General features: G+C 56.5%; 10 protein-coding genes across 10 annotated transcripts in view; 8 read left to right on the forward strand and 2 right to left on the reverse strand.

Moving 5' to 3' along the window:
* The window catches only part of DICSQDRAFT_57887 (uncharacterized protein), a gene marked incomplete at both ends in the record, with an annotated part of 11,051 nt that extends 9,795 nt beyond the window's left edge, over positions 1-1,256 (forward strand). The window contains one exon of the mRNA XM_007364581.1: positions 621-1,256. Within this exon, the coding sequence (XP_007364643.1) occupies positions 621-1,256 (636 nt within the window). The remainder of the gene's footprint in view (positions 1-620) is intronic.
* A 319-nt stretch (positions 1,257-1,575) lies between these two features.
* Positions 1,576-3,540, forward strand: DICSQDRAFT_154421 (uncharacterized protein). The gene has a single exon (XM_007364582.1). The coding sequence runs from the start codon at positions 1,617-1,619 to the stop codon at positions 3,402-3,404; it is 1,788 nt and encodes a 595-aa protein (XP_007364644.1). The 5' UTR covers positions 1,576-1,616; the 3' UTR covers positions 3,405-3,540.
* A 212-nt stretch (positions 3,541-3,752) lies between these two features.
* On the forward strand, positions 3,753-5,949 carry DICSQDRAFT_135528 (uncharacterized protein). The gene has a single exon (XM_007364583.1). It carries the CDS (start codon positions 3,777-3,779, stop codon positions 5,454-5,456), a length of 1,680 nt encoding a protein of 559 aa, XP_007364645.1. The 5' UTR covers positions 3,753-3,776; the 3' UTR covers positions 5,457-5,949.
* Positions 5,950-7,667: 1,718 nt separating this feature from the next.
* On the reverse strand, positions 7,668-8,447 carry DICSQDRAFT_146254 (uncharacterized protein; the record flags this gene model as incomplete). The annotated part of the gene is made up of 2 exons (XM_007364584.1): positions 7,668-7,823; positions 7,884-8,447. 2 exons carry the CDS (start codon positions 8,445-8,447, stop codon positions 7,668-7,670), a joined length of 720 nt encoding a protein of 239 aa, XP_007364646.1.
* Positions 8,448-8,783: 336 nt separating this feature from the next.
* On the forward strand, positions 8,784-9,703 carry DICSQDRAFT_57352 (uncharacterized protein; the record flags this gene model as incomplete). The annotated part of the gene is made up of 4 exons (XM_007364585.1): positions 8,784-8,835; positions 8,982-9,212; positions 9,273-9,320; positions 9,384-9,703. 4 exons carry the CDS (start codon positions 8,784-8,786, stop codon positions 9,701-9,703), a joined length of 651 nt encoding a protein of 216 aa, XP_007364647.1.
* A 1,248-nt stretch (positions 9,704-10,951) lies between these two features.
* On the reverse strand, positions 10,952-12,189 carry DICSQDRAFT_146256 (uncharacterized protein; the record flags this gene model as incomplete). The annotated part of the gene is made up of 6 exons (XM_007364586.1): positions 10,952-11,041; positions 11,095-11,406; positions 11,465-11,532; positions 11,597-11,703; positions 11,759-11,820; positions 12,088-12,189. The coding sequence occupies 6 exons, from the start codon at positions 12,187-12,189 to the stop codon at positions 10,952-10,954; spliced, it is 741 nt and encodes a 246-aa protein (XP_007364648.1).
* Positions 12,190-12,889: 700 nt separating this feature from the next.
* DICSQDRAFT_57884 (uncharacterized protein) lies at positions 12,890-14,010 on the forward strand (the record flags this gene model as incomplete). The annotated part of the gene is made up of 6 exons (XM_007364587.1): positions 12,890-12,992; positions 13,047-13,220; positions 13,271-13,368; positions 13,426-13,585; positions 13,647-13,792; positions 13,849-14,010. 6 exons carry the CDS (start codon positions 12,890-12,892, stop codon positions 14,008-14,010), a joined length of 843 nt encoding a protein of 280 aa, XP_007364649.1.
* Positions 14,011-14,304: 294 nt separating this feature from the next.
* On the forward strand, positions 14,305-16,634 carry DICSQDRAFT_84387 (cyclase-associated protein). The gene is made up of 9 exons (XM_007364588.1): positions 14,305-14,454; positions 14,520-14,805; positions 14,877-15,101; positions 15,157-15,242; positions 15,296-15,401; positions 15,455-15,749; positions 15,806-15,900; positions 15,969-16,092; positions 16,165-16,634. Exons 1-9 carry the CDS (start codon positions 14,411-14,413, stop codon positions 16,482-16,484), a joined length of 1,581 nt encoding a protein of 526 aa, XP_007364650.1. The 5' UTR covers positions 14,305-14,410; the 3' UTR covers positions 16,485-16,634.
* A 307-nt stretch (positions 16,635-16,941) lies between these two features.
* Positions 16,942-22,856, forward strand: DICSQDRAFT_84388 (uncharacterized protein). Its single transcript, XM_007364589.1, has 16 exons — positions 16,942-17,023; positions 17,091-17,508; positions 17,585-18,063; positions 18,124-18,446; positions 18,661-18,728; positions 18,786-18,822; positions 18,910-18,962; positions 19,023-19,164; positions 19,216-19,322; positions 19,371-19,522; positions 19,574-19,790; positions 19,848-19,866; positions 19,922-20,009; positions 20,061-20,218; positions 20,275-21,066; positions 21,143-22,856. Exons 1-15 carry the CDS (start codon positions 16,982-16,984, stop codon positions 20,306-20,308), a joined length of 2,337 nt encoding a protein of 778 aa, XP_007364651.1. The 5' UTR covers positions 16,942-16,981; the 3' UTR covers positions 20,309-21,066; positions 21,143-22,856.
* Positions 22,857-23,022: 166 nt separating this feature from the next.
* DICSQDRAFT_135543 (UBC-like protein) lies at positions 23,023-24,336 on the forward strand. The gene is made up of 9 exons (XM_007364590.1): positions 23,023-23,082; positions 23,133-23,145; positions 23,198-23,230; positions 23,279-23,341; positions 23,403-23,480; positions 23,564-23,641; positions 23,716-23,743; positions 23,802-23,872; positions 23,927-24,336. The coding sequence occupies exons 1-9, from the start codon at positions 23,069-23,071 to the stop codon at positions 23,996-23,998; spliced, it is 450 nt and encodes a 149-aa protein (XP_007364652.1). The 5' UTR covers positions 23,023-23,068; the 3' UTR covers positions 23,999-24,336.
* The last annotated feature ends 753 nt before the right edge of the window (positions 24,337-25,089 follow it).

The following is a 25,089-nucleotide window of genomic DNA, read 5'->3' on the forward strand; positions in this document are numbered from 1 at the left end:
CGCTTAGCTGTGGTCGCTTATGTAGTATGTTACCATATTTGGGACTCTCTGCTCGTGTACTATAGCTATGCTTCCAGACTCTTCTGGTACTGTCTAGGACAATCCGTACTACTCTAGAACGGTCTAGACAGGTCTATGCCTTACTCATCTCTTACTCATCCTATGGTGCGATACGTCGCAATTCTTTCGTCGTTGTATTATTCATCGCACTATGGTACATGTGACTAACCACTCTTCGATTAGTCATGGACTCTTCTCTGTAGTATATAAGGACTTCAGATTGCGTCCTCCCTCTTCAGTCTTTCCTTACTGACTGAAGAGTGAGTACTTCGTTACCTTTACCTCTAACTTGTAGTTACTTACTTAACCTTTGTAGTCTTGCTTCGACTCTAGGTACAGTTCGTTGCTGCAATATAGTCTTTCCTTACTGACTGAAGATCTTGCTTCGACTCTAGTCGGATCTAATCCTTGTCTTCACAGCCCCGAGTTTATCACCAAACTAATGGGCCGAGTCGCGAGCGGCGTCACGGCTAGCGTACTTCGCAAAGCGCCGATGACCGTAGCTAGCATCAGCATTCTAAGTCGCTGGAATGGCACGACTGATGCCAGTACATTTACAGATCATCTACAAAGCTCAAGGCAGCAACACCTCGTGGGAATGGTTGCAGAATATCTCACCATGTATCGCCCTCCTCCGACAGCTCGCCACGCAAATGCATGCCACCTTCGGCGCGCGTCTAGGCACCAAGCACCACACTCCCGAACGCGATCGGGATGTCATGACGCTGCGCGAGGCAATGCAGCAGCACTCCGTGTTCCAAGTGCAGCCTGGGCGCATCTTGCGCGGGGTGAACAGGGGCGAAGTTCCAAACGCGGTCTCAGCTGGCCTCAACCTACTCAACACGCCTCTTCAGGAGTACAACCATGTTTTCCGGCAACTCCAACAGCGACGGCGTCTAGAGCCCCTTGGCCCCATCCCGCAAGACTGGCCGTCGACATCCCCCACGCCGTCTGTGGACTCCACGCCCACGGCGACAGGCTCGCCAATGAGGCAGGGCCCCATTGCTGTCGCGCTCCCGGAGATTACGGTAGGACGACCCACTTATATGCTCTGGGGCAGACTCAAACTGCAACATCACAGGATGATACCTCCGGTGAGGGCGGATGGGATGACGACGACGAACTCTATTGGAAGGACGTCGATGACGACTACCACCCGCGTATGGTGTTCGCGCAGGACGATGATCCCACAATAGAGTTGGAGGACTTTTGATGTATCCCTAGCATATGATCAATTCGCACTACTCGCTGTCTAGCTTTTGAGCTCGCCATGTGGCCTGAGAGGCTACACCTCTCTTTCCCCTAGGAGGCTCTACACGATTTTGCCTAAGTACATTTTCACACGCCTTCCTAATCTGGACGCCGTGCCAGGAGGGCTTCCAGTTTGACCAGTCGTTACGGTACGCTGCCTTAATTCACACTCCGCCGCTGATGCGTACCGTACGACTGGTTCGAGTCTAGCCTTTGACGACGAGCGGAGTCATTGGTCAATCCCTTTGTCCCCGTCCATCACCACGAGTTTCCTACGACTTCGAAGTAGGCTGTTGCTCGAGGCAATGGACAAACGCGATGAGAAATTCCTGCACAACGTTTCCATTCCAGAAAGAACCATCTCCTACCCATCGAACCTCACGAACCGCCGGGACATTCGCACATATGTCGCCCGCGAAACCAAACGGCGTCTCCGAATCATCGACGTCTGCAGAGACGACATTGTTCGGCTTGGGGAACTACATAATAACCTCGCCCCGGTGAATGCGCTTCCTGTGGAGGTCCTTAGCCACGTCTTCGTGTACCTGCTCAGCCCTCCCGGAGCCCCTATCACGCAGGGCCACGCAAAGTTTTTGAAGGTCGCCCATGTTTGCCATCGCTGGCGCACGATCGCACTCGAAAATCCCACGTTATGGACATCTTTTCCCCTTCATCACGCCGAGATGGTCGAGCAGTGTGTCAATCGTTCCAGGCAATTGCCCATCACCGTCTCTCTCACCCGAGGCATGCCGAAGTCCATTCCTCAGTTGGTCGCCTCCGCCTCTTGTCGCGTACGCTCAATCTGGATCTCGACGAAGAGCGGCTCTGACGTTGGGCAACTGCTAAGCTGCTTCGGCTCCGCACCCCTCCTGGAATATTTACACGTCGAGGCTAGCGGAAATGATCCTCGTGCTTCTTTCGACAGCTCCGTCAGGCCCTCGGTCCCATTGCTGTTCAACGGGCACGCGCCGTCCCTCCGCTACCTAGTCCTCCGCAACGTGCAGTTACTCTTCCCCCCGTCGAACACGCTGCGCCATCTGGAGCTTGGGGCAAGCCCCAACGATCTTCATCTCCCTGCCGTCAAGGAGGTTCTCGATGTCTTGGCCAATTGCCCCGAGCTCGAAGAGCTGAAGCTCAGTGGCCTGTGTCAGGATTGGGAGTTCGTCGAGGAAAGGAACGTCGCGCGAAGGAAAGTCGAGCTACCACAGCTCCGGTCGCTTACCTTGGGACTGGAGTTCGCAGCCGATATCGCCGAGCTTCTCTCGCAAGTTTCTGTCCCTGAGCAGGCTTGCATCCAGATCTCTACAACCCTAGGGGACGAGGAAGATTTAAGCAGCATCATGCATGCTTACGTTCCCGACTCTCCTCACTCCCTTCGATGCCTCGACAAAGTGCGTGCGGTCCAGCTACAATGGCAAGACACTCATCTGTGGCTACGCACGCCTCGTGGTGACGTGCACGAAACTTTCCTCGACTGGCACGATTCCGACATTTCGCTCGAAGTGTGGGCTTCCGGAGATTGGGGAGACTCACCTTATGCCGTTGGTGGCTTCCTAGATGGACGCTGGCCGTTTGACACGTCTCATGTCGAAGCGCTTGCTATCGTCTTCTCGGGAATCAGCGAGGAAATCGACGACGACGAGGATCCGCGGGAGCTCATGCGCCTGCAGCAATGGACGACAGTGCTCGGGACTCTACCGGCTTTGAAGACGGTATCCCTATCCTGCTTCCTTTCTCTCGAGCTGGACCCACTCATCGATCTCTGGGCGGGGACAGACGGGGAAGTGTACTGTCCGAAGTTGGAGTCGCTGGGCTTTTCGAACCTGGAGATGTCGGAGCGGACTATGGAAGGGGTGTATAATATCGCCGTGAAGCGGCTGGACGGACGGCCAGATGGAGGCTTCAAGGAGATGTACTTCAACGACTGTGGGACACCCTCTCAGATGCAGTATAGAGGCGACGAATGGACGGTGAAGCTGGCGGAGCTGGGTGTGAAGGTGACGATCGACGGGAAGGTTGTGAAGGCGAGGTCTCAGCGCGGTTCGCTGCAGTGTAGGCTACCTAGAGCCATCTCCTCCCGTAGAAGGGCTTAGTACAAGGCATCGCCTCGTTCATGTCGCCGCGTCGCATGGTCCGAAGGCGGGTCGAAGCAGCTCGGCGGGTTACATCTGTATATGTAATTGACTCCCGGCGTTTTGAGCGAGTACTGTCATAGTGTTTGTGATTTCCCCCATGTGAATATTTGCCTTGCAACGTTCATGGCTCCATGACTGGGATATGTGCATGATCGGCCATTCGTTGATGACCGGTGTGCTCTGGTCGCTGTCAACTCAGCCTGCAATTGAGCGTTCTCGGCCAAGCGCTCTGCCACCAAATATTGAAGTTGACCGGCGCCTGTTCTCGTTCCTTGTTCACCTTCATCTTCCGCTTGCCTTGACACCGTGCTACCTGGTGTTGGCACCTAAATGTCAGACGACTCGGAAGCCGATGGTGTACGCGCGCACAACCTCCCTTTGGTCCGCAACGTTGTCAATGCATCTCAGTCGGTAGACTCTCACGATGAACTCGGTATGCTGCTAGCGCAGGATATGGCCGCCGTCGAGGGACCCATGGGCGATATCCACACGCCGCCGCAAAGGTTCAACTCTTTGTCGCCTGTGAACACCCTACCGCCGGAGCTGCTTGGACTTATCTTCACATTCCTCGTTCGACCTGCGAATCTGCAGCCCAAACCACGCCGTGCACGAGGGACTATGCTACCCGACCCCCAATACGACCGCCCAACTCAGGTTCCACAAATGAATGCGAATATCGTTCGGGTAATGCACGTTTGCAAGTACTGGCGCGCGGTGGCCATCGAAACTCCTGACCTATGGGCGTCCTTCGCCGTCTTCCATCCTGGCTTGGTGCAAGAGTGTTTGGTACGCTCGAAGACCGTCCCCCTGTCCGTTTCCATAGGGTACGCCGTTTCGCCGCATGTCTCTCCCATCCTTGGAGATTCCGTCCATCGCCTGCGCTCAGCGTACGTCTTCCAGAAAACGAAAGTAATAGAGTCGATTTGGCGCCAGCAGCTTTTCACGCGTCCGGCACCTAGCCTAGAAGAGTTGTTCATCGAGAATACTGAACGACACTGTTGGATGGACGGCGCTCCCATCCCGGAGGATGTGACATCTCCACTGCCAGCGATGTTCAGCGGCGTTATCCCACGTCTGCGCATCCTCGTCCTCAAAGGCGTACCTATGCCATTCACCTCCCTCCCCGACACCCTGGTCCACCTTGAGATCGGGGGGTTATCCTCAGTTCCACTGCCTTCGTTCCCATTTTTTCTCGCGATGCTTCGAGCCTGTTCATCACTCCAAACCCTGAACATCGCCGGCTCGTTCGAAGGCGAGGCCGGGCCCCTTGCCGTCGCTTCCGATGCTGTTGCCCTTCCGAAGCTGGAAAGACTGTATATGGAGCTGGAGCCTACGCGCGCTCCGGGAGTTTTGCTCGCCTCCCTAGCTCTCCCGGCTCACGCTGACGTAGCGGTCCTCCCCGCTGTGCACGATGGCGGACGCTTCCGGACCCTGCTGGGCGTCATCACTCCGTCTTCCGCTCCGCCGTGCTTCCAAAGCTTCCGCTGTCTTCGGGCTGCATGGGATACCACCTACCAGTGGAATCTGCAGGCCTACCGCGAGACTAGCGCACAATCAAGTTCGGGCCGCGCCGCACTCGAAATCGACGGGAGGGACGATAGGTGGGCCCTGCCCAACGTGCCCGAGGATTGGGCTGGCTTCCTCTACGACTGGCCATTCGATCCCTCTCAGATCGAGATGCTCGTTCTGGACCATCACCCGGAGACAGAGGGCACCCGAGGGGGTCCGTTTTTCGGGCAATGGGACCGCGTATTCGGGCAGCTACCCGCGCTCACATCCCTCACGGCGAAGCACCTCCCGCCCTCGGAGATGGAGTCCCTCCTCGAGGCCTTGAAGGATTCCACGTCCAGGACAGGGCTGGTCTGCCGAGGCCTAGTGACGATGAAAGTCTCTAGTAAGCAGATATCCGACCGAGCGCGAAGCGGCTTGGCAGAAGTCGCCCTTGCGCGCAGTCTGGGTATGAGAGAAAGCTTAGAGAGCGCGTTCCAGAGTATACACATCGAACAGTAGTCGGACATTTGCATGGCGTACTGCTACTCGCTATCTTCGATGTGAGGCTTAGATATTGCAGCTACAGAGCATCCCGGGGGCGGTCCGCGTGCTGCTGTTATCGCGTTCCGTCAGGCTCATATCGATCAGATGTTCCGGCAGCGTACCTGTTATATTGTATCAATAATTTTGATTGTGCTTTTCCGCGTGTTACATGTAGCTTTACTTGAGCGGACTCGTGCTTAGCTACTTTATCAGATCGCTCTTCTTGTCATTCTCGCACCACGCTCTCTTCGTCAATGTCGTGGACTATTGTTAACAAGTAGCCCAGAATCTCTGTTCAGTTGTGTTTCTGCCTTACTTCCCCGTTCATGACGTTGTTGACCCAGGCCCATCCCGGTGATGGACCAAGGACATCGTCGTTCCAGGTTACACACGAGAAATAGCGCACCGTTGCGATATATATAGAATTCCTCGCTCTGGGCGTCGCCCCCTATCTATGCATCATTTCGCCAGCCAATGACTTTTCTGAGGTCAGACATTGGCAAACGGTGTGGTTTGCAACCCCGTCGCTCCTTGCCGAATGCCAACGCTCATACATACAGCTCCCCATGGAGGTATCGGGGAACAGAACGATCTTCCGCTATCGGTGCGTCTCGTCCTACAGCGAGTAGTTCTTCAATCGATCAGCCTTGATGCCGGCAACGAGCTCACGCAGCAGCACAGATATGGAGATGGACGCCGCGAAGAACGACGAATCGTGAGCACCTAGTCATACAAGGGGTGTTGTTGCTACATTGCTTCGTATACACAGCGAAAGCATTCACGACCTCCGGGACTGGTCCTCGCCAGCGACGTACTTGTACGCCGTCTGTGCGGCGTTCGACGCGACGGAGGCCGCGCCAGAGGCAACGGACGACGCGGTCTCGTACGCGGTCTGGGAAACCCCGCCGAGGCTCCCAGTGCGGGTCGCGCCAGTACCGGCCGAGCGGGCGTTTGCCCAGCCGTCGGCTGTAGGAGACCGCGGTCAGCATACACGATGTGATGTGAGACGAGGGGGGATGAGTGGGACATACCATCGTTGGAGTGCTCGCTTAGCGGGTCGATGTGCGTGGACTCGATGATGCCGGGGCGGCCCTCGACGACGCCCGCGGTCTGCTTGAAGTTGCGGGCCGCGTCCTGCTGCCCGGTGAAGTTCGCGCTGGCACCCGCACCGAGTGTGTCGGTGGTGGGGTCGGTCACCTATCGGTTGGGGGACAATGAGCCACGTTCGGAGATAGGGGGCTGATGAGAAACGTACGAAGTTGGTGTGCATGGGGTCGAGGACGGAGGAAGGAGTGGGGTTGGCGACGCCGGGGTAGATGTCCACAGCCTTGTTGGCTGCGAGCTGGGTGTCGTTGAGAGACATTATGGTGATCGTAAGAAAGTGGTAAGAGAAAGTGGGTTGGTTGGGGAGTAAGTGGGTTAGAAGTTAGTGAAGTGGGTGATATTGGCGGTCTGTCAAGGCTTGAGGGAGACTTATATATATCTGTGTTGAACGCGGTCAGGGAGCGGGCATGACGTCTGTGGGGGAGGAGCTAGGCGATTCGTCACTAGGTTGGTGTCTCCGAGCCTGGGTGGGGAGGATATCCAAACCAACTGTGCATTGACTGTCTGACGTCACTTACCTTCGTTGGTAACACACCATCCTGAATCTGGGAGCACCGTGCACGAGATTACTCGTCCTGCCGCATATCATTGCACTAGTACTGTGGATTAAAGTACTTCGCACGCCATGTTGACCGCATACGAGACTGGGAATATTTGGATGGGTTACTTATTATGTGATGTCGACGGTGGTGTAGACCCGGGATGGCTTTGGGCCATAGGCGCCCAAGCCAACTTCTAGACGTCAAGGCGATTAAATGGGGTTACGCTGTGCTCGAGCACTTCCATCATTCCACAGCACGTGGTTGCGGGATAAGAGTCTCGGTTGACATTCGAGAGTGCTGTTGAATTCAGCTTGCGCACAACCGAGCAAGCATCTATAGCTTAGAATCATGTAGAGGCCGTGCTCGAGCATCAAAACCTACTTGCATGAGCTCTCCGGAGCGGATCTATAGGTCGCATTGAATCGCACGAGCCACGGTGGGCGACTAGCGTAGGCAGTAAAGTACTTCCAGATTATGTACTGGGAAGCTGTCAATGCTTGTGGTCACCAAAAGAGACTGCAGACAAACCTCACATAGACCTTCACGAGAACTCCCGACGATCAGGGAAGTACTTTTCTCTAGCCTCTCTGCTCAGGATGTGCACCGCGAAGTCACCAGCGTCGATCATAGCCCAGCTGCCGTTGGCTCGTCGCTTGTTGTTCGGCGGAAGAGGGACAGGCGAGTCACAGGTAAGGAGCTAACACCGGTATGAGCATTCATGGAATAAAGGTCAAGGAGCTCAGAGAGAAAAGCTCACCGCTTTCCTCACAACCCTGATGACCGACTCGATCGCCCCGCGGTTCTCCGTGCCGTCCTTCACTTGAGCGATGACGAGCCATTCCCAGATGCCGCCCATGTTCTCTGCCACGCCCTCGCCGACATACGTCCTGCCCCTCTTCCGCCTGCCCTTCGGCATGGACTCCGGTAGCGGAGGACCAACCGCGGTAGGTATAGGGCTTCGGACTAGCAGGGTGCCCGGCTCCAGGTGAGGCGAGCTCTTCAGCTCCGCGTGCAACCGCACGATGGGATGGTCAGACGGCAGATCCGCGGGAAGGGGAGGTAACGGTCGTGTGGGTGCCTGTGCGAGACCGACACGACGGGCGTACGAAGACGGAAGCGCGGGGTCATCTGAAGGGTCCATGAACCATGGCAGAGCCGACGAGGAGACAGGAGACGCGCTTGATGAGGGCGAAATGGAGGAAGACGAGGGTGCGGACGACGTGAGAGCGCGCCGGGCGAGGTCTTGGCACGGACGCGCACGACAGCGGAGCGTACATGCGGCCAGACTCTGTGTTTCCTTCCTGAGGGCGGCAGAGAGCATGTTGGTGTCCTCGTTCGCGCTCACGGAGAGAGAATCCAAGCAAAGGGAGAGCAGGTGCCAACGACGAGACGGCACAGAGGATGGTCAAGGACTGCACAGTACTGACAGAACCGCAGAGCGCCCGTAGAAGGCGGGATTTGCCGGCGCGGGCCGGGGCGTGCCGCAGGCCAGGGGCGCAAATATTTCTGCTGAGAAGACAGCTGGGCCTGGTTGGCTGTCAGAATCACAAGCTGTCCCTCAGCTGCTTCCCTGCCAGTGCTTTGCGCAGAGGGCCTCTCCCCCTTCCCACTTCCTCCCCTCATCCCCCTCGCCGCCGCCATCAACACCCAACACACAATGGCAGGCCTCCGAATGAGCGTCGTGGTCAGCGCGACCGCCTTCCTTCTCGGTGCGTTGTCATCTCTGCGCGCCAGCGCTTCGCCGTGCATGGGCAGGGTCACTCACTTGTTCCTGGTTTCTCGTTCCCACCATGGCTTACGATCACTGACATCGTCCTCCTGCTCCCACAATGCAATGGATGGTCTTGAACGACAGGCCTGCTCTTCACGCACTGGATAGCGGACTCGCTGACGTTGTGGAAGTCGCCTGACACGCAGACGGACAGCAGACTGTGGACGGCGGCGGCGTATTATGCCGTGCTCATGCACGGGCCACCTCAGCTGGCGTATGTTTACGGCGCAGTGGCCGTCATCGGGGCTGCGACCATCCTCTGGAGCCTGCGGGACGGCCGGGCAGGGAATCTGATGTTCGACGGCGGGAGCATATGTGAGTTCTCGCGCTCCCATCTCCGCAGCCTCCCGTGCTGAGCGTGCATCCGGCACACAGTCCTGTACCTCACGGGTATCTTCGTATACCTTTACTCCGTCATTCCAAGTGCGTTCCGTCGCCTCCCTATGATTCCGATCAGCAGCTGAACCGATTACCGTCGATCCGTAGACCTCCGCGCCAACTTCTCCACCCTCCCTCTACCTTTCACGGCCCCATGGCCTCCCACCGACCTCCCAGAATTCCCCAAAAGCCTGCGTGAGCCGACGCTCGAGCTCGCGTCCTCCCACCTCGTCTGCAGCGTCGTCCTCACGGGCGTCCTTGCGCTCCAAGCCGGGCGCTGGTGGGCGGAGCAAGCGGACGTCGACGACGACGACGAAGACGAGATGCGGGACGACGCCGGCGCAGAGACCGGCGCGGAGACCGACAGGACAGAAAGCGAGATGGAACGGGAGACGGTGCGCCGGAGAGACGTGAAGGCCAGGGCATGACGGGCCCCGTTAACGCCGTTTGCGCGGATCAGCGGACGGCAGGCAGACAGAGCCTCTGCTCTGTCCAAACCCTTCCCAGCAGATCGCAAAAGTAGTTGCGACGCGCACGCAGCCGCGATGACGATGACGACGACGATGACTTGCCCGTTGGGTGCTCTCGCACGGATGGGGCGGCGCCCTCTCCTCGCCTCCTGCCCCGTTGCCGTTCAGATCTAGGACTTGGCCGTTGCATCTTGGGTATATATGTATATTTGCGCACACATGCAGAATTGCCATCCGTCGTGCGGTCCGCTGACACTCAATGTCGACCCCCGCTCGTGCGCTCATGAATTCATGCGGCGGGACCTGGTGGGCCCGGAGATATTTTCGTACTCCGTACCGGACATCGGGAGAGTTAACCTCGACGTCCGGCGCAGATTTTGGCCGCGGAGCGTGCCCGCGGGACGAACCCCGCGATGTCGGCCTCGAGGGTCCCAAAGCCTTTTGGCGTGGTTATATCGCTTCTGTCCAAGCGCTCGGCGCCCTTGACGCCGGAGGTGCCGGTGAACGTGCAACGTACGCTGAAGAACTTGAGTACTTCATTTGACATCGGTCAGTCTCCCTGTCTCAGGATGTTTCATCCACGTCTGCTGTCCATCACCCTGCGTGCAGTCCGCGGTATGTGTCGACGCTAGGGTACGTGAACTTTTGCGCCCGCTCTCCGTCTCCCAGGGCATTTCCCATGTCATTCTCGTTGCCGTCGGAGGCTCAAAGCTGTACTGAACGCCCGGCATGTGCATGTGGCCGTGTCACACGAGGCAGAGTTGAGTAGAGGCGAGTCAGGCAGCCGCACGCAGTCTGAGAAGGATGGAGTCTCGTACAGCAAGCTGTCCATTCTGACCCCTATATGTACAACAGAGATTGACAGAGGACGAACAAGAAAAATCTATGTGTGGGTGGCCCATACATTATGCCTGTATATGACCGGCCATCCCTGGGACGGTGTGTGGACCGCGCAGGAGGGGTGCAACATAGTACATAAGTACGTTTCGCGAGGATAGGTGAGGACAAGAAGGTAGAGTGCGCCTGAGCGCGGCGCATACAGTCTGGGCATACAAACATAAGCATAGGAGGGTGCGGGATACGAGGAAGAGGAAGCGAGAATAACGAGACAAAGCTACGAGCACGAGACAAATAATAGAATAACGTTGTGGGGCATAGGTCATGTCCGCTCACTTCTTCGCCGCCTGCACATAGTATGTCTGAGTCTTAGTATGTGGCATGAAACCCGAGACGCACCTTCGCCCTCGCGCTCCGTGCGGCGGTCTTCTTGGCTGCAGGTGCCTTACCAGTCGCAGCCTGACGGAGTACATATCAGTCGACGATCGAGTTCATTCTCAAACTATGCTCACCTTCTTAGCAGTATCACGCCGACCTGCAGCAGTAGTCTTCTTAGGAGCCGCAGCCTTCTTCGCAGGTGCCTTCTTAGGGGCAGCAGCTGCGGTTCTCTTAGCCGGTGCCGCCTTAGCCTTAGTTGCTGCGGGCTTGCTCGCGGTGGACCTAGCCGGAGCAGCCTTCTTGGTGACAGCGGTCTTGGCACCAGGCTTCTTCACTGCAGCGGCCTTCTTCGCGGTCGAGGACTTGCTCGTGGCAACCTTGGGGGCCGGCTTGGCCTTGACGGGGGCCTTAGCAGGAGCCTTAGCAGACTTGGAGTCAGGCTTGTTCTGCCAACCAGGTCACTACCGAGAGACACAGCCACGAAACAGCCGTGCGCAATCTTACCTCCTTAGCAGCGGTTCCCTCAACAGGACGCGCCGTCTTGGGTGGAAGCTTAACACGTCCAGAGGGACCTGAGTGAGAGAGACATTGTGTTATATGACGGACGCTACCAGGTGAAGAGCGCGGGAAACACACCCTTCGGCAAGACGAAGACACCCTTCTCAGCGCCAGTCTGGATGGCCTTGCTGAGCTGGGTGATCTGTGCGTTGCCGATTTCAAGGTCGTACTTGTCCTCGACAAACCTTTCAAGCAGAACGAGTCAGAGGGAGACGAGGGGGACGCGGCCCAGAGACATACTTCTTGATCTGGGGGCGTGAGACGCCTTGTCGGGCATCTTCCGGATGAGCAGCGATACATTCCTGCATTTCACCAAGAGCCTTTGTCAGAATCATCGTTTCTTTTGTGCGAGAGCAATCTAGGGAGTCGCCAGGTGCCGCTGTAGTCAAACGAGACAGTGGGGCTGGCGGATGGCGAATGACCAGCAAAGGTGGCGGGCCGCGGCGGGCGGTGCCCTACACCCTGCCCCTTTTGGTCGTAAGGGTCGACCGCTCCCGTCCCATTGCTTTGGGAACGTAGACAGTAGGGGGCATCGCTGCAATACGCCCCGGAGGTTCGTTCTAACCAACCTTGATCATATCAACCCAAGACGGATGCGTGGGGGCGGCCCGGGGGGCAGACTTCTTGGTGCCAGCCGATTTGGCAGCAGCGGTCTTCTTTGTCGCAGACATTGCGTAGGATAGTGCTAGAAAGTAATAAGATGTTTCCGGTATACTTGCGAGGGCCTCGAGAAGACGGATGACGAGGACGGAATAAGTCGTGCGGAAGCGGGGCGGGGGATGGTGGTGGTACGGGATGAAGAGAGGACGTTCAGACTCCGAGGCGCGTCCAACCGTTCAACAAACTGTAATAGTGCGTCACGTGAGACTCTATCTCAGGAACCTCACAATCCGCGTTTGCCAGCAGCATCCTTGCCCTCCATACTGTGCAGAGCGAGAGATCATGACCCCAGCGAGATGTTTGTGCAATTTCTAGAGCGAGTACAAGGAGAGAAGGTCGTGAAGGATCCATTCGGGGGTTGCTGCGGTTGTCGAGGAGGTACAGACTAAATTTGTGGTCCAAATTTTCAAAAATTTGCTGGAGTACGCGTATTACGGCGTACTTCAGAGCTCTGAACACTTATTTCTAAGTGCTGATGCGGTTTGGTGTTATAATGAGGATGAGAGTGCGCCCTCTCCCTAAGGCATCGTTCCACAGCAATGACCATATGCGGACGTGTCTCGCGCCGAATCTCGCGCCAGATCTGATTGAATCAGCACGTGCCTGTGACGGCGACGTGACGCACGCATCCAGCGCGTCGGCGCCGTCAGAGCCAGGCCGCTCGCCGTCCTCTGTCCTCTCCCGGCCACTCTCGGTCACCTCTGAGTCGTCATGAGTAGCCCTCAGTCTCTGCTCGCATCAGCTCGCTCGGCATACCGCTCAGCCCTCCGCGCGTCGGCGTCCACGTTCGATGGGGACCCAGTAGTGCGCAACGGTGAGTATGCGTGTGCTGTGCGTGCACGTCCGCCCGCTCACCACGTTGTTTCAGCGTTCCGCCTCAAGATCCGTAACGAAGTTCTGCCATACAGCTCCACTCTCGACCCGAAGCAGTTTGAGGAGAAGGTCACACTCGTGCGCGAGATAGCTGACGTTCTTCGGAAGAATGTCGTCCAAGCTCGGAAGGTCGAGCACTCGCAGAGCCCAGAACAGAAGGATCTTTGGGGTACGTGCATCCTCAGAGACTTTTGGACGGGAGTTGCTGACCATACGCAGAACTGAACATCACTGAGCATACGGAGCTCGGCTCGAACGAGACAATCAAGCAGACCAAGGCAGCGATGAGCAATAGTGGAAGGAGAACAGATGGTCCAGTCAAGTAAGTCTATGAGGTCGCCATGTACTCCCTGTATTTGACGATCCTGAAATAGATGCTGCTCCTCATGACCAGTCTCGACCAGTCCTCTTCCGCCGCTTCGACCGAGTCCAGGCCGAGCGTACCGCGCTACTACTCTCAGCTCAAGAAGGCACACAAAGAACGCGTGTTACCTGAGCTGAAGGAGGAAGATCTGGAAGAGTCATTTGTGCGAGGTGCTGGGTTAAATGTGTTCGTACCGTACTCCCTGTTAATGCCAATGATCCCTGGTCACAGGAAGCGGTCCCGGCGGACAATCGGTGAACAAAACGGAGAACAATGTACAACTTCTTCACAAGCCTACCGGTATCCGCGTTACCTGCCAAGAGACTCGCTCGCTAATGCAAAACAGGAAGTTGGCGAGAAAGATACTGCTAGATAAGGTCTGAGACATTGTGAACAGTTCCTTACCAATGTACGTGTACTGAGGTCGCCATAGTTGGATGCGCTCTTCAACCCGGGTCTGTCCAAGCAAGAGATGCAGAAAGCCAAGCAGATCGAGCGAGAGCGGCGTCGGAGGAAGAAGGCCAAGAAGAAACAGCAAGGGAAGGACAAGGACAAGGAGGATAGATACGAAGAGACCGAATTGTTATCCTCATAGTGATTCTCATTGTGGTCTAGTCTCCTGTGAGGCCAGCGTAGTCCTGTTTGCCCCGGCTTTGCGTACGGACGCTACGTATCATGGGTGCAGCATTGAGGCGAGAGGCGTAACTTTCAGCTGGGCAATCCTCTCAATGTGAGGGAGAGAATTGCCAAACTGCTCAGCAAAGTCAATTGGCAAAGACAGTCGACGCGGATCAGAATGCTTCGGTCTGTTCCGGTCTCGAGCACACCCGCCACGCGCGCTGCTGTAAGTACGGCGAGCACGACCACATCCGCCTCGCTTGCCCTCATCCGCATTGCATCCTACATCTGCAATCCAGATAACGCTATCATCCACGCCCGATACTTCTCCCAAGCAACCCACCACGCAGTCCACGCAGCCGTACGAATCTCCCGCAATGGCGTCCGGCGGGCTGCACTCACTAGCGACTATCATCAAGAGGTGTGTTTGCGCCGCGCGTCCTCTCCGCTAGCCCGTATAACAGTCGCCTCGCTTCCCAAATGTAGGCTTGAGGCGACAACCTCGCGCCTGGAAGACCTTGCGTCGCTCGCGACTTCCTACCTCCCGCCGTCTGCCCAAGGCGCCGTTGCTGCGCCCTCGGTGACCTCACATTCGTCGAACGCGGAGCCGACCCCCGTCCCGCCTCCACCTCCGCCGCCCCAGGCTGCCGCTGCCGCTCCTGCGGAGACTCCGAGGAGCGTCATTGCTTTCGATGAGCAGATTGTGGAAGGGAAGCTGAAGCCGTTCGTCGAGCTCACGAAGAGCTTCGCGAGCCCTTCGGTCGTCGAGCAGGTGCGTGTTATGTCCTATCGATCTCGGACGCGTGTTCACGTGCGATGCTTGTGCGCGTGGGGACGAGTTAGGTCGGACTGGTTGAGCAGGAGTTCAAAGACCTCCGGGAGCTGCTGCTCGTCGCGGGTTCGTGCAAGCAGCCGGACCAGAGCGAGTTTGAGAAGCTGCTTGGGCCTCTTCAGAAGGACATCGAGGCCATTACTCGCGCGAAGGAAGCGAACCGCAAGGACAGGGAATGGTTCAACCATCTGTCCACTATCGCGGAGGGCGCGCCGTGCGTTGGCTGGGTCACCATCGTGAGTGTTACTGTGGTTCATTGGAAGGTTGTCCTTGAACGTCCGCCTTTCGTAGTCGCCCAAGCCTGGCCCGTTTGTCAGCGAGATCAAGGACTCCACACAGTTCTACGGGAATCGCGTGATCAAGGAATTCAAGGAGAAGTATGCGATCTATGTGGCCGTCGCTTTTGTACGAGGCTCATTATATTGGCCAGGGACCCTAAGCACGCAGAATGGGTGAAGGGCTACCTATCGCTTCTTGAGGAGCTGAAGAAGTATATCATGGAACATCACACCACGGGCCTCAAGTGGAATTCCAACGTAAGACTGCTCTGGTGATCTTGACACCGTTTTATAATCACATCCCCTCGCAGGGAATCCCTCTCGCCCAGTACAAGGCATCGTCTTCAGGTGCGCCGGCGGCACCGGCTGGCGGTGCGCCTCCACCCCCGCCTCCACCGCCTCCTCCAGCTGCGCCTCCACCGCCGGCTGCGGGTGCCCCAGCACCGGCTGCGGCCGGAGGCATTACTGCCGTGTTCGAACAGCTCAACCGGGGAGAGGAGATTACGAAGGGCTTGCGCAAAGTTGACAAAAGCCAGATGACGCACAAGAATCCCGCGCTCAGAGCAGGCGGTGTTGTTCCTGCTACCACACCCTCAGCTTCCAGCGGTGCGTTCCATAGTTGTTCTGACTGCGTCTCGATGCCCAAGCTGAACTGCGCACAGCTCCTGCGAAGCGGCCAGTCAAGCCTAGCAAGCCGCAGGCGCTGGCTGGCAAGAAGCCTGCTAAGTTCGCGCTGGAGGGTAACAAGTGGCTCATTGTGAGTACCGTCGTGCCAGGAGCATCGCCGAGGTCTATGCTAAGAAGCCTCGTCTTGGTTTTATTTAGGAATATCAGGAGAACGTGTCTCCGCTGACGGTTGACAACGTTGAGCTTAGCCAGACTGTCAACCTGTACGGCTGCAAGAACTCGACGATCGTCATCAAGGGCAAGGCGAATGCCGTCACTCTCGGTTCGTATGTTTCAATCAATGTCAGGTACCCATGCTAATCATCGAATGCTATTATGCGGGATGCCGAAACAGTCAATTGCTCGAAGACGAGCGTGCTCGTCGAATCGGTCATTTCGTCCGTGTCGGTGACGAACTCGCCATCATTCGCGCTGCAGATCACCGGAAAGGCGCCCACGATCCAGCTCGATTCGACAGACTCGGGCCAGATTTACCTCTCTAAGGACTGCCTCGACGTTGAGATCACGACGGCCAAGTGCAGCAGCATCAACATCAGCTTGCCGGTGGAGGGCGAGGAGGAGGGAGTGTTCAACGAGCAGCCTGTCCCGGAGATGTTCAGGACGACGATTGTGGACGGGAAGCTGGTCACGACCGCGGTGGAGCATGCTGGCTGAGGTAGAAATATCGGTGCTCGCATGGTCGGCATGCGTAGCGGAATCAGGGACTCGATATCAATCTACCTTTATACCTACGGTTGCGTGATGGCTTGGTAGTTGGACCATGCTGCCTGAAGTTCTACGATACTACACTTGAATGGATGTGCTCCGACGTCTGTGGCTGGAGTGCCCTCAGATCGTGCATGCGGGGTGTGGCCGATCAAATTATATTGATATCTGTATACATATCCGGATGGGTGGAGAATATTAATCAAGAAGGCTTAGAGGCGCGACCCCAAATGAGGGGGCGTCTATATCGTCGCTTCTTGACAAGTCGATCAGGCGAGCGGCTGTGTCGCTGCCGAAGCATCATCCGACCTCTCCGAGCTCAACCTCCTTCCCTGGCTGTTCGTCCTTCCCTTCCGACGACTCCCTCCCACCTCTCACTAGCATTTCCAGTCTCCAGGTATCCCCCTGGACCATCAAACATCCCAGCGCGACATATACGGTAGCTCATGGATAACCCAGGATGGCATGCTTTCCGGCGAGCGGACAAGGTCAGTGCTTCCGCACTCCGCGCGCGCGAGGACATGTTTGTTGACTCCGGCCGCGTTCTACGTGTAGGACGAAGCACGATGGAGTATGCCACACAGAGGGCCCGACGGCCGCTTCCAACCTGTCGAGGAGGTCGGTCCAATGGCCGAGCCATTCGTCGGTGGCTTCCTCCCGCCACCGTCGCCCGTGCCCTCGCTTGGACGCGGTCCCCCGCCGCCGTTGCCCCCCAAGGACGGCAACTGGGACCAGCTGAATGTGCGGCTGCCGAGTAAAGCTAGCCTGTCCGATACCATGTCGCGCACAGAGTCGACCCTGTCGGGCGCGAACTCGACGTACTCGACGTTCGCGAACATGAGCGCCGTCGAGCGGTCCAAGCACCTCCGCGTCGCGCGCATGAACCCGCATCTGCAGTACATGGTCGGCCCTCTCCTGCGCTACGACACCGTGGACGAGCAGGGCGTGTGGCGCGGCGCGGCGATGATAGTCAGTGAGTACCGCATGTCATTTCTTGCGAGCGCGCGCGATCTCCAGCTGCGAGCTGAGCGGCGCGCCACGCCATGTAGCTGCGGACGCGGGCTCTGTGTATGAGCCCCTGCCTACTTTGACGTATCATTGGGACCCGGACCTCACGCCGTCCGGAAGTCAGCTCAAGAGGCACGTTTCGTCGCGGACCCATGGGCAGTCTTTCGACCTCGGGCCACACCCAGCGGACCCGATGTCTATTGTCACGCCCGGGTCTCCGACTAGGGAGAACGAGACGTACGGCAATGGCCACGACGCTCATGTCGAGCGGCGGCGCGTTGAAGGGAAGGAGCTTTACGTGTATTACGGTAATGGCGGGCAAGTTTCCAAATCTCTTGTCAGATACGTCCAACACCTGACATGGAACGGAACGCACAGGACGTTCACCTTTTGGCGCTTCATGATTGAGATACCCTTAACAAGCCACGAGATGCGGATTAATTACACCATCAACGATGGCATCGAGCTGAACTTCCACGTACCGGGCCGTAATCAGAACATGCGTTGGGCCGCGTATTCAGTAAGTGATCCGTCTTCCCAGTCAGTGGCACAGCCGGTGTTGAACGTCAAATGTCATGAGTGTAATGGATTCAGTTCCGGCGTGAACCCCGATGACTTCCGAGGGCCCGGGTACAAGAGCGGCTACGATCCGGTATGGATGGACCTCCTTGCTCATCATGCTGAGGAGCCGTTCCACGCGCTGGTTGGAGGCGGCGACCAGCTTTACTGCGACAGTATTGTTCGGGAGCCGGAAATGCAAGATTGGGTCAACCAGACAAAGGCAGAAAACAAGAGGCATTATCGGCTAACGGAGGAGATGGCTCTGGCGATTGACCGTTTCTTCTTCAACCACTATTGTCAGTCGTTTCGTAGCGGTGCATTCGCCCGGGCAAACAGTACAATGTACGTACTGCTTGCTTGTCATCCTGTATCCGTCGACGTTAACGCTCTATTACAGACCGATGCTGAACATGCTTGGTGCGCATCACCTCTTCTATGAACCGCCGCTGTTCCTGACTGGCTCTGTCGTGCAGATGACCATGGTAAGCGGCTTGGCAAGGGTCCTGTGATGTGTTTGCGCTAACCTTTACATTGTGCAGATCTGGTAAGCTTCAAGAGAGGAGTTAGTTTCTGTCCGTTCTGGATCTGATACACCGCTCGTGAAGATCGACGGTTTTGGCAGCTGTCAGCTATCCTGGATCTCATAATGCACAATATCTGTCCCACTGACCACAACCTCAGATCCTGATGATTTGATGCGGTCCCCAGTATTCAATACGTGAGCAGGACCATACTGGGCCGTCCAGTTGCGTTCGCTCGTGCTGAACTTCTTTGATCGTCGGCCATGCGACCTTCGCTATTCCAGGATCGGGTCGCGTGGCTATTTTTTCTTCCTCTTATTCCAGTGCTTCATCAATGGTGAGACTCCTACACTGCCTACTTTCTCTTCAAATTGTTCACGGTCAGCAACCGACGCAGTCGAAGTTGACGGAAGGGATGACCGACGGCACCCTTTCAAATCGCTTGTCATCGGCGGCGATGGCCCATATATCCCATACCCGTCGCATTCGTTCCTGTGCTACTTGGGTCCTCATGTGTATATGCTGCTCCTCGACTGCAGGTATGTGCATGACATATACCTATTTCATTTTCCTACTGAGCATCGGCCTAGAGCGGAACGCAAGAAGGACCAAGTTTGCAGTCAGCGGGAGTACGAAGCCGTCTTTGCTCGCATGAAGGCGCTTCCGTCTACGGTGGAGCATATGGTCATCCAGACAGGTATGCTGCTCTGGCTGGGACTGATCAGGCCGCCTAAAATATGACTAGGTATACCCATCGCTTATCCGCGAATGGTCTTCCTTGAGACCGCCCTTGACTCGAAGTTCAACCCCTTGGTCGCTCTCGGTCGCAATGGTTCTTTAGGTCTGTCGGGCTTCGTCAACAAGTTCAACGCGGACGCTGAGCTCCTTGATGACCTGGTGAGCAATGACTATGTACTTCGGGACACAAGCACTCACTCATAACTGCAGAACGACCATTGGACCGCAAAGGCGCACAAGAAGGAGCGGAACTGGTTTATCCTCGAGCTCCAGAAGTACGCCAAGGCGACCCATGTACGCGTCAGCTTCATTTCGGGCGACGTCCATTGCGCTGCCGTCGGGCTGCTCAAGACGTTCGTCAAGGACAAGAAAAGGGGCGATGTACCTCCGCCTTTGGACCCGCGATACATGGTCAATGTTGTTTCCAGTACGTCGCCTTCGTCTCGCACGATGTTGATCGTTTGCTCACCACACCCTCCAACAGGCGCTATCGTGAACACACCGTGAGTAGCGTGCGTCTCGCGGAAACGACGACCGGCCTAAATAGTCGACTTGCAGACCACCGAATGGCGTGATCAGCCTGGTGTCTACGCTTGCCTCTAAAACTCATCGAACACTCCATCACCAGGAGACGGATGAGACCATGGTGCGTGATGTCCCACGGAGATGGAATAGATCATTGCTGACAACCGCCAAGATACCCCTTTTCGAGAGGGATACTGATGGGTCCGCGCCAAAGAGCAGGTATATCATGGGCAAGCGAAACTGGTGTAGCGTAAAATGGGATCCTTCATCCGGGGACCTCATCTGGGATATTCGGGTGGAAATCTCGAAGGGGAACGGCCAGACGACAGGGTAAGCGTGGACCCTCTGTTTGCCATGAACTTCCTACTCACTTTCCTTCCCCGTAGTTATGCCGTCCGGTCCCCTCCGCCACGGTGGTGATCGCCGAATGTGCAAACTTTGACATCCTCCCACATGCTATCCTCTCCAGCTCACGTTCACGCAAGCTATCTTATATTCGACGTGACACCGCTCGCATTCATGCTGAGATTTCCGTCCTTTGCAGAGCTGTGCTAATCGCTGCCGTTCCTTATACCCCCCACTGTATCTATTACCAGTATCTCACTGATGTAATGTGTCCTACTCTGTCTGATGCACAACTACTTTCAATCATGTTGAACGTTACAATAAGCTGATAGTCAGCGGCGAACACCGTACGAATAGGAGACAGCGTCTTCTATCGGGTCCACCTCTGCGATGTCTACATCTCCGTCCGTCTCAACACCGCCATCGTGCTGCGTAGGCTCAACATCCTCATAGTCTGTATTATATGCGCTGTTGTCGTGGTACCCTGCCAGTCCAGCGATTTGTGCATCGAGACTGGACGTTGCAGTGGGCGCGGGCGATGGAATACGCTCGCTGCCCGGCGTCGCCGCGTCGTGAACGTCAGGAGTGTCGAAGGATGGAATGATCATAGCTGGCGCATAGCGCTCGTCCTCCGCCACCGCAGGGTCATTACGGGGAAAGACACCGAGCGTCGGCGCTGGGGACTGCTCCGCCGTCTTAACCCGCTTGTTCGACGAGGTGTCGTGCGGCTTTTGTGCGGTCTTGCGCTCGCGCCGCGCCGCAGCCTGGGCTTTGCGCTTCGCTTTCTGCTGTTCCGCCTTCTCGTGCTTCGCGTGCTCTTCCTCGGCGTCCACCTACGACGTGGATGCAGACATGGTGCGTCAGTCATCCTCGCACCCCTCAGTCGAAGAACAGAAGTGATAGACGCACATGATGTCTTGGCGCCTCCTTCTCTTCTTGCTCGTCCAAAGCCCACTGCTCCTGCATGAACTCGCTGTACCGCTCGCAGACCGGACGCCATGTAGGCCTGCTATCCGGCTGGGGTTTGATGTCCACCTCTGCAGGATTTGCGACCACAGCGTCGATGTCGGGCGGGGGAGGGAAGGAAAAATCGGGACCGGGGTTCATCTGGACCTGCGCGCCATTGAAGAGGGAGACGAACGGATAGTAGCCCAGAGTGCCATCATCGAAGGGGTTCTCCTTGTGCTCGCGAATGCCCTCCTTGTTCGCACGCTTCTTCTGCTCTGCCTTGCTCGGGGGCCTGCGCAGCGGAAGGTAGTCAAACAGGTCCTGGAAAGCGATGCCCTGGCACTCGCCGTTGATGAAGAACGCTATGTACGACTCGGGCCCGAGCGTCGGTAGGGGTCGCATGGGGGTTGTCTCCTGTGGCGCGCCCTTCCCGCGTCCGGTCGAGGGGAGGTTCTTCACGGTTGCGCTCTTCTTCGTTGAGGACGACGGCAGGGACTTCGCGTCCGTCGCCTTCGAGCGGTCGCTCGCGTCCATTAGCGCGATCATCTCCTTCGTCTGCGGGTACTCGAGCGACTCGAAGTACTCCTGGCCCTTGTACTCGATCGCGATCCGCTCCCGCTTGATGTGTGCCGGGTCATATGGGTCACGCTTGTCCGGCTTGCGCCTTGGGGGGAGGCAAATGTACATGCCGACGACGTCCCCAGTCTGGAACGCGCGGCCATATGGCCGCGGGCGCGAGAGGTGCACCTTCTCTCCGGTCTTGTCGCGCACGGCGTAGCTGTAGCCGTCATATCCCGCAGGCGCATTCAGCGGGGCTTCGCGACGCGCCCAGCCTAGGCGGACGTGACTGCCCTCTTTGCGCTTCATTCCTGTAGGTTTGTCTCCGGAACCCAACTCGATCTTTACTTCCATGTACCACCGACCCTCGCGCATAGGCGCGTTGCAGCGCGCGCTCCGGAAGCCCTTCTCTCCTTGCAAGCGAAGACCGTCTTGTGTGACTCTAATGAAGGGGCTTCGGTCTTCCCAGGAGACGCGAAAGTGCGTAGGGTGTGATTCAATAGTGCGGAAGGGAATAGCGTTCTCCGGCGAGGTGACTCCTGCGGGGGTGTAGCGGAAGTTCAGGCGATTGAAGCAAAGGGGTTCTGTAGTATAAAATTGGGACCCTGGTACCACAGGAACGAAACCTGGGTGCCGTGAGATGCTCAAGCGTGGCCGGGAGGCGAGGTCAGCATGGCGCGAGCTGAGGACGAGGTTCTCCGGCGCCGGGGTGCCTGCGCCTGGGTCGGAGGGGACTGGCGACGAGACGGCTGCGTGCGCGAGTGCGGCATGCTTGCGCTTTTTGCTGTTGTGGAGCTGGTGGTGGGTGAGAGGGATGGGTACGGGAGGAGGGGTGGCGACTGCTGACGGGGAGACCTCGCGGGCGGTGGCTGGGACCTCCATACCGAGCCTTGTCAAACCGCCTGTTGGCGAGACATTCGCCTAAGTCTAGGTGGTACTCACAAGAGGGGTCTGAGAGCAAATCAGTCCTTCTCGTGATGCAGTCAACGGTCTACCGTCAGTCCGGGATATTGGATGCGGCCCACGTCGCTGAATCACGTTCACAATCCGATAGAAAGCCAGCAGGAAAGTTATGAGAGGAAACAGCAATGTTCTTGTACCCTGGAGCTGCAGTGGGGAATGGCTAAGAACCGAGAACGAGCAGGAGTGGCAAAAGTGCTGGAACGGAGAGTAAGTCGCAAGCGCCAAGGATACTGCAGGCGCCCGCAATCAGGAATTCCAATTACGCCCCGTATACACATCTCCAACCACCGATTGCCACCCTCCGTAGTGCCATCACTTTGCCTCCGACTAGACTCTACAGTAACCCCCCCAGGAAACTACAGCATCATGACCGCGTTGAGGTGAGTTACCATGTGATGGTAGTGAATTGGCGTGACTGATTGTCCGATAGACGGATTCAGAAGGTGCCACTTGCCTCATATAATGAACCAAAGCTTGTCGCTCATACGAGGTTAGGAATTGAAAGACATCAACAACAATCCCATCGAGGTGCGTATTGCTATCTGCTACTGAGACACCCGCTACACCTAGTTGTAGGGTTTGACGGTCGAACCCCTCGAGGACAACATATTTGAGTGGCAGTGCTCCGTTAAGGCTGCAGTACGTTTATGTCGCAAAGAATCTGATCATTGGGCAGCGTTGATCACCAACATGATGATAGTCAAACAGTCCTTACAAAGGCGGGACATTCCACTTCAACTTGAACCTACCTGAGAACTTCCCGTTCAAGGCGCCCTCTGTAAGTCGCTGTGGCCTTCGCCTGGGAGACGTCGGTTAAGGATTAGACTTCTCACACTGCTCGACTTGCAACGGCATGGCTAGGTCACGTTCATCACAAAGATCTATCACCCTGGCATCAACGAAGAGGGTCAGATCTGTGTGCCAGTTCTTCGTGATCAAGTGAGTGCCCGGATCTTCCGACGTCCGCCTCTGCACATTGCGGTGCACGAAACTGATTATGTTGCTCCGTGAAGTGGAAGCCCACAGTCAGTCTTTCGTCAGGTAAGCGGCGTACGGTGTTGGGAGCGAGGGAGTCAAACAACTGACTTGCCATGGTCAGTCCTTACAACGATCGTGGATAAGGTGAACAACCCCAGTCCCGATGACCCGTTCGAGCCCGACATTGCTGCTGTGAGTACTCGCACGGCGCAGCGCTTGAGAGCAGGCCAATAATTTGAGCTGCAGCTGATGAAGAACGATGAAGCCAAGTTCCTTGCGACCGCGAAGGAGTGGACGAAGAAGTACGCTATGGCCTGACGACGATCATGTCGCTGTATTGAATGTTTCGCGTCTATCAGGCACGCTACTTAGGAACGGACACCCATCTGTGCAGGCAACCGAGCCTGTGTGTATGTATATTACCCTGTCTCTGAAGATGACTTGTATTCGTTCTTGGTGTTCCGCCCTCTATCGGTAGACCCAGCAGTGTGCTAGGTTCTTTGTTTTGTCTGTTCGGATCTAGACAGTTATCGTACTTCAGACCTAACATCAGGTTCGGCCGCTCTTGAAGGACAGTCAATGAGTTGAACAATATAACATTTCTCAGCCTGTTTGTGGAGTGCTGAACTTGATTCTCTACCTACTAAAAACCTGCCCTCTACCTAGTTCTTTGGCGATAAAGCGCTTATGGTCACTCAATCTCCCTTATAGGCCCCGATCGAGATGAACGGGTATTCAGTCGAGCAGCCTCGCCCATCACCAGCTTTTCGGCTCCTGTTTCCTGAGGGACGAGTGACCTGCATTTGTGATCATATCTAGACCTTCTGTGTGTACAGGCGTTGTGAATCAGCATCTAGTCAAGCTGTGACGTGTTTGCTGATGATTCTTCTGAATCCATTCCGATCTAAAGCCGTGCTTATAGGTTACGATCCCGGGAACTGGCGGGCTATAGTGTCTTCGATGTGAGCTTATTCTGCAGTCGCCGTCAAGTGCACTGCGCTAGACGTTTCTCGACTTACCTTAACTAGACATGTACACGTACCTGCATTCACGTAAATGTTATGGAATACCTGTTGCTCGCCAACGCCACAGGGCTGTCGTGACCAGTGCGACACGCTGTCGGCTCCCGAACAACAAGTTCAAATGGCGAACCCGGATGAAGGACAGCATGACGGAGCTACAAGAAAAAGGATATACCTGCCAGTGAACTACAAATAAACTACTACACTTACCGTATCTGGAGGAGTTAGATCAAGATCATTCGTGCCTGGCTGATCTGCTCAATATCGCTGTCCTGCGAGGGTTGTTGTTGGCAGGATATGCCTTCAGGCTGCCTGAACGAATTTAGACAGCCAAATAATTCTCCGATGTACGTCTACAGTGGCGAAGAGATGTATGTACGCCGCCCG

This window comes from Dichomitus squalens (assembly GCF_000275845.1).
Source record: "Dichomitus squalens LYAD-421 SS1 unplaced genomic scaffold DICSQscaffold_9, whole genome shotgun sequence".
Lineage (NCBI taxonomy): Eukaryota > Fungi > Basidiomycota > Agaricomycetes > Polyporales > Polyporaceae > Dichomitus > Dichomitus squalens.

What these genes read in the sequence shown, in the direction of transcription:
- DICSQDRAFT_154421 (XM_007364582.1), top strand. Translation starts at nt 1,617, where the DNA reads ATGGACAAACGCGATGAGAAATTCCTGCACAACGTTTCCATTCCAGAA.
- DICSQDRAFT_135528 (XM_007364583.1), top strand. Translation starts at nt 3,777, where the DNA reads ATGTCAGACGACTCGGAAGCCGATGGTGTACGCGCGCACAACCTCCCT.
- DICSQDRAFT_84387 (XM_007364588.1), top strand. Translation starts at nt 14,411, where the DNA reads ATGGCGTCCGGCGGGCTGCACTCACTAGCGACTATCATCAAGAG. An exon ending in GCGTTGGCTGGGTCACCATC is followed by an intron (nt 15,102 to 15,156) that starts GTGAGTGTTACT and finishes CGCCTTTCGTAG; the next exon opens with TCGCCCAAGCCTGGCCCGTT. An exon ending in CACACCCTCAGCTTCCAGCG is followed by an intron (nt 15,750 to 15,805) that starts GTGCGTTCCATA and finishes AACTGCGCACAG; the next exon opens with CTCCTGCGAAGCGGCCAGTC.
- DICSQDRAFT_84388 (XM_007364589.1), top strand. Translation starts at nt 16,982, where the DNA reads ATGGATAACCCAGGATGGCATGCTTTCCGGCGAGCGGACAAG. An exon ending in CTTTCCGGCGAGCGGACAAG is followed by an intron (nt 17,024 to 17,090) that starts GTCAGTGCTTCC and finishes TTCTACGTGTAG; the next exon opens with GACGAAGCACGATGGAGTAT. An exon ending in ATTCCAGTGCTTCATCAATG is followed by an intron (nt 18,963 to 19,022) that starts GTGAGACTCCTA and finishes CAACCGACGCAG; the next exon opens with TCGAAGTTGACGGAAGGGAT.
- DICSQDRAFT_135543 (XM_007364590.1), top strand. An exon ending in TCCCGTTCAAGGCGCCCTCT is followed by an intron (nt 23,481 to 23,563) that starts GTAAGTCGCTGT and finishes CGGCATGGCTAG; the next exon opens with GTCACGTTCATCACAAAGAT. An exon ending in TGCCAGTTCTTCGTGATCAA is followed by an intron (nt 23,642 to 23,715) that starts GTGAGTGCCCGG and finishes TGCTCCGTGAAG; the next exon opens with TGGAAGCCCACAGTCAGTCT.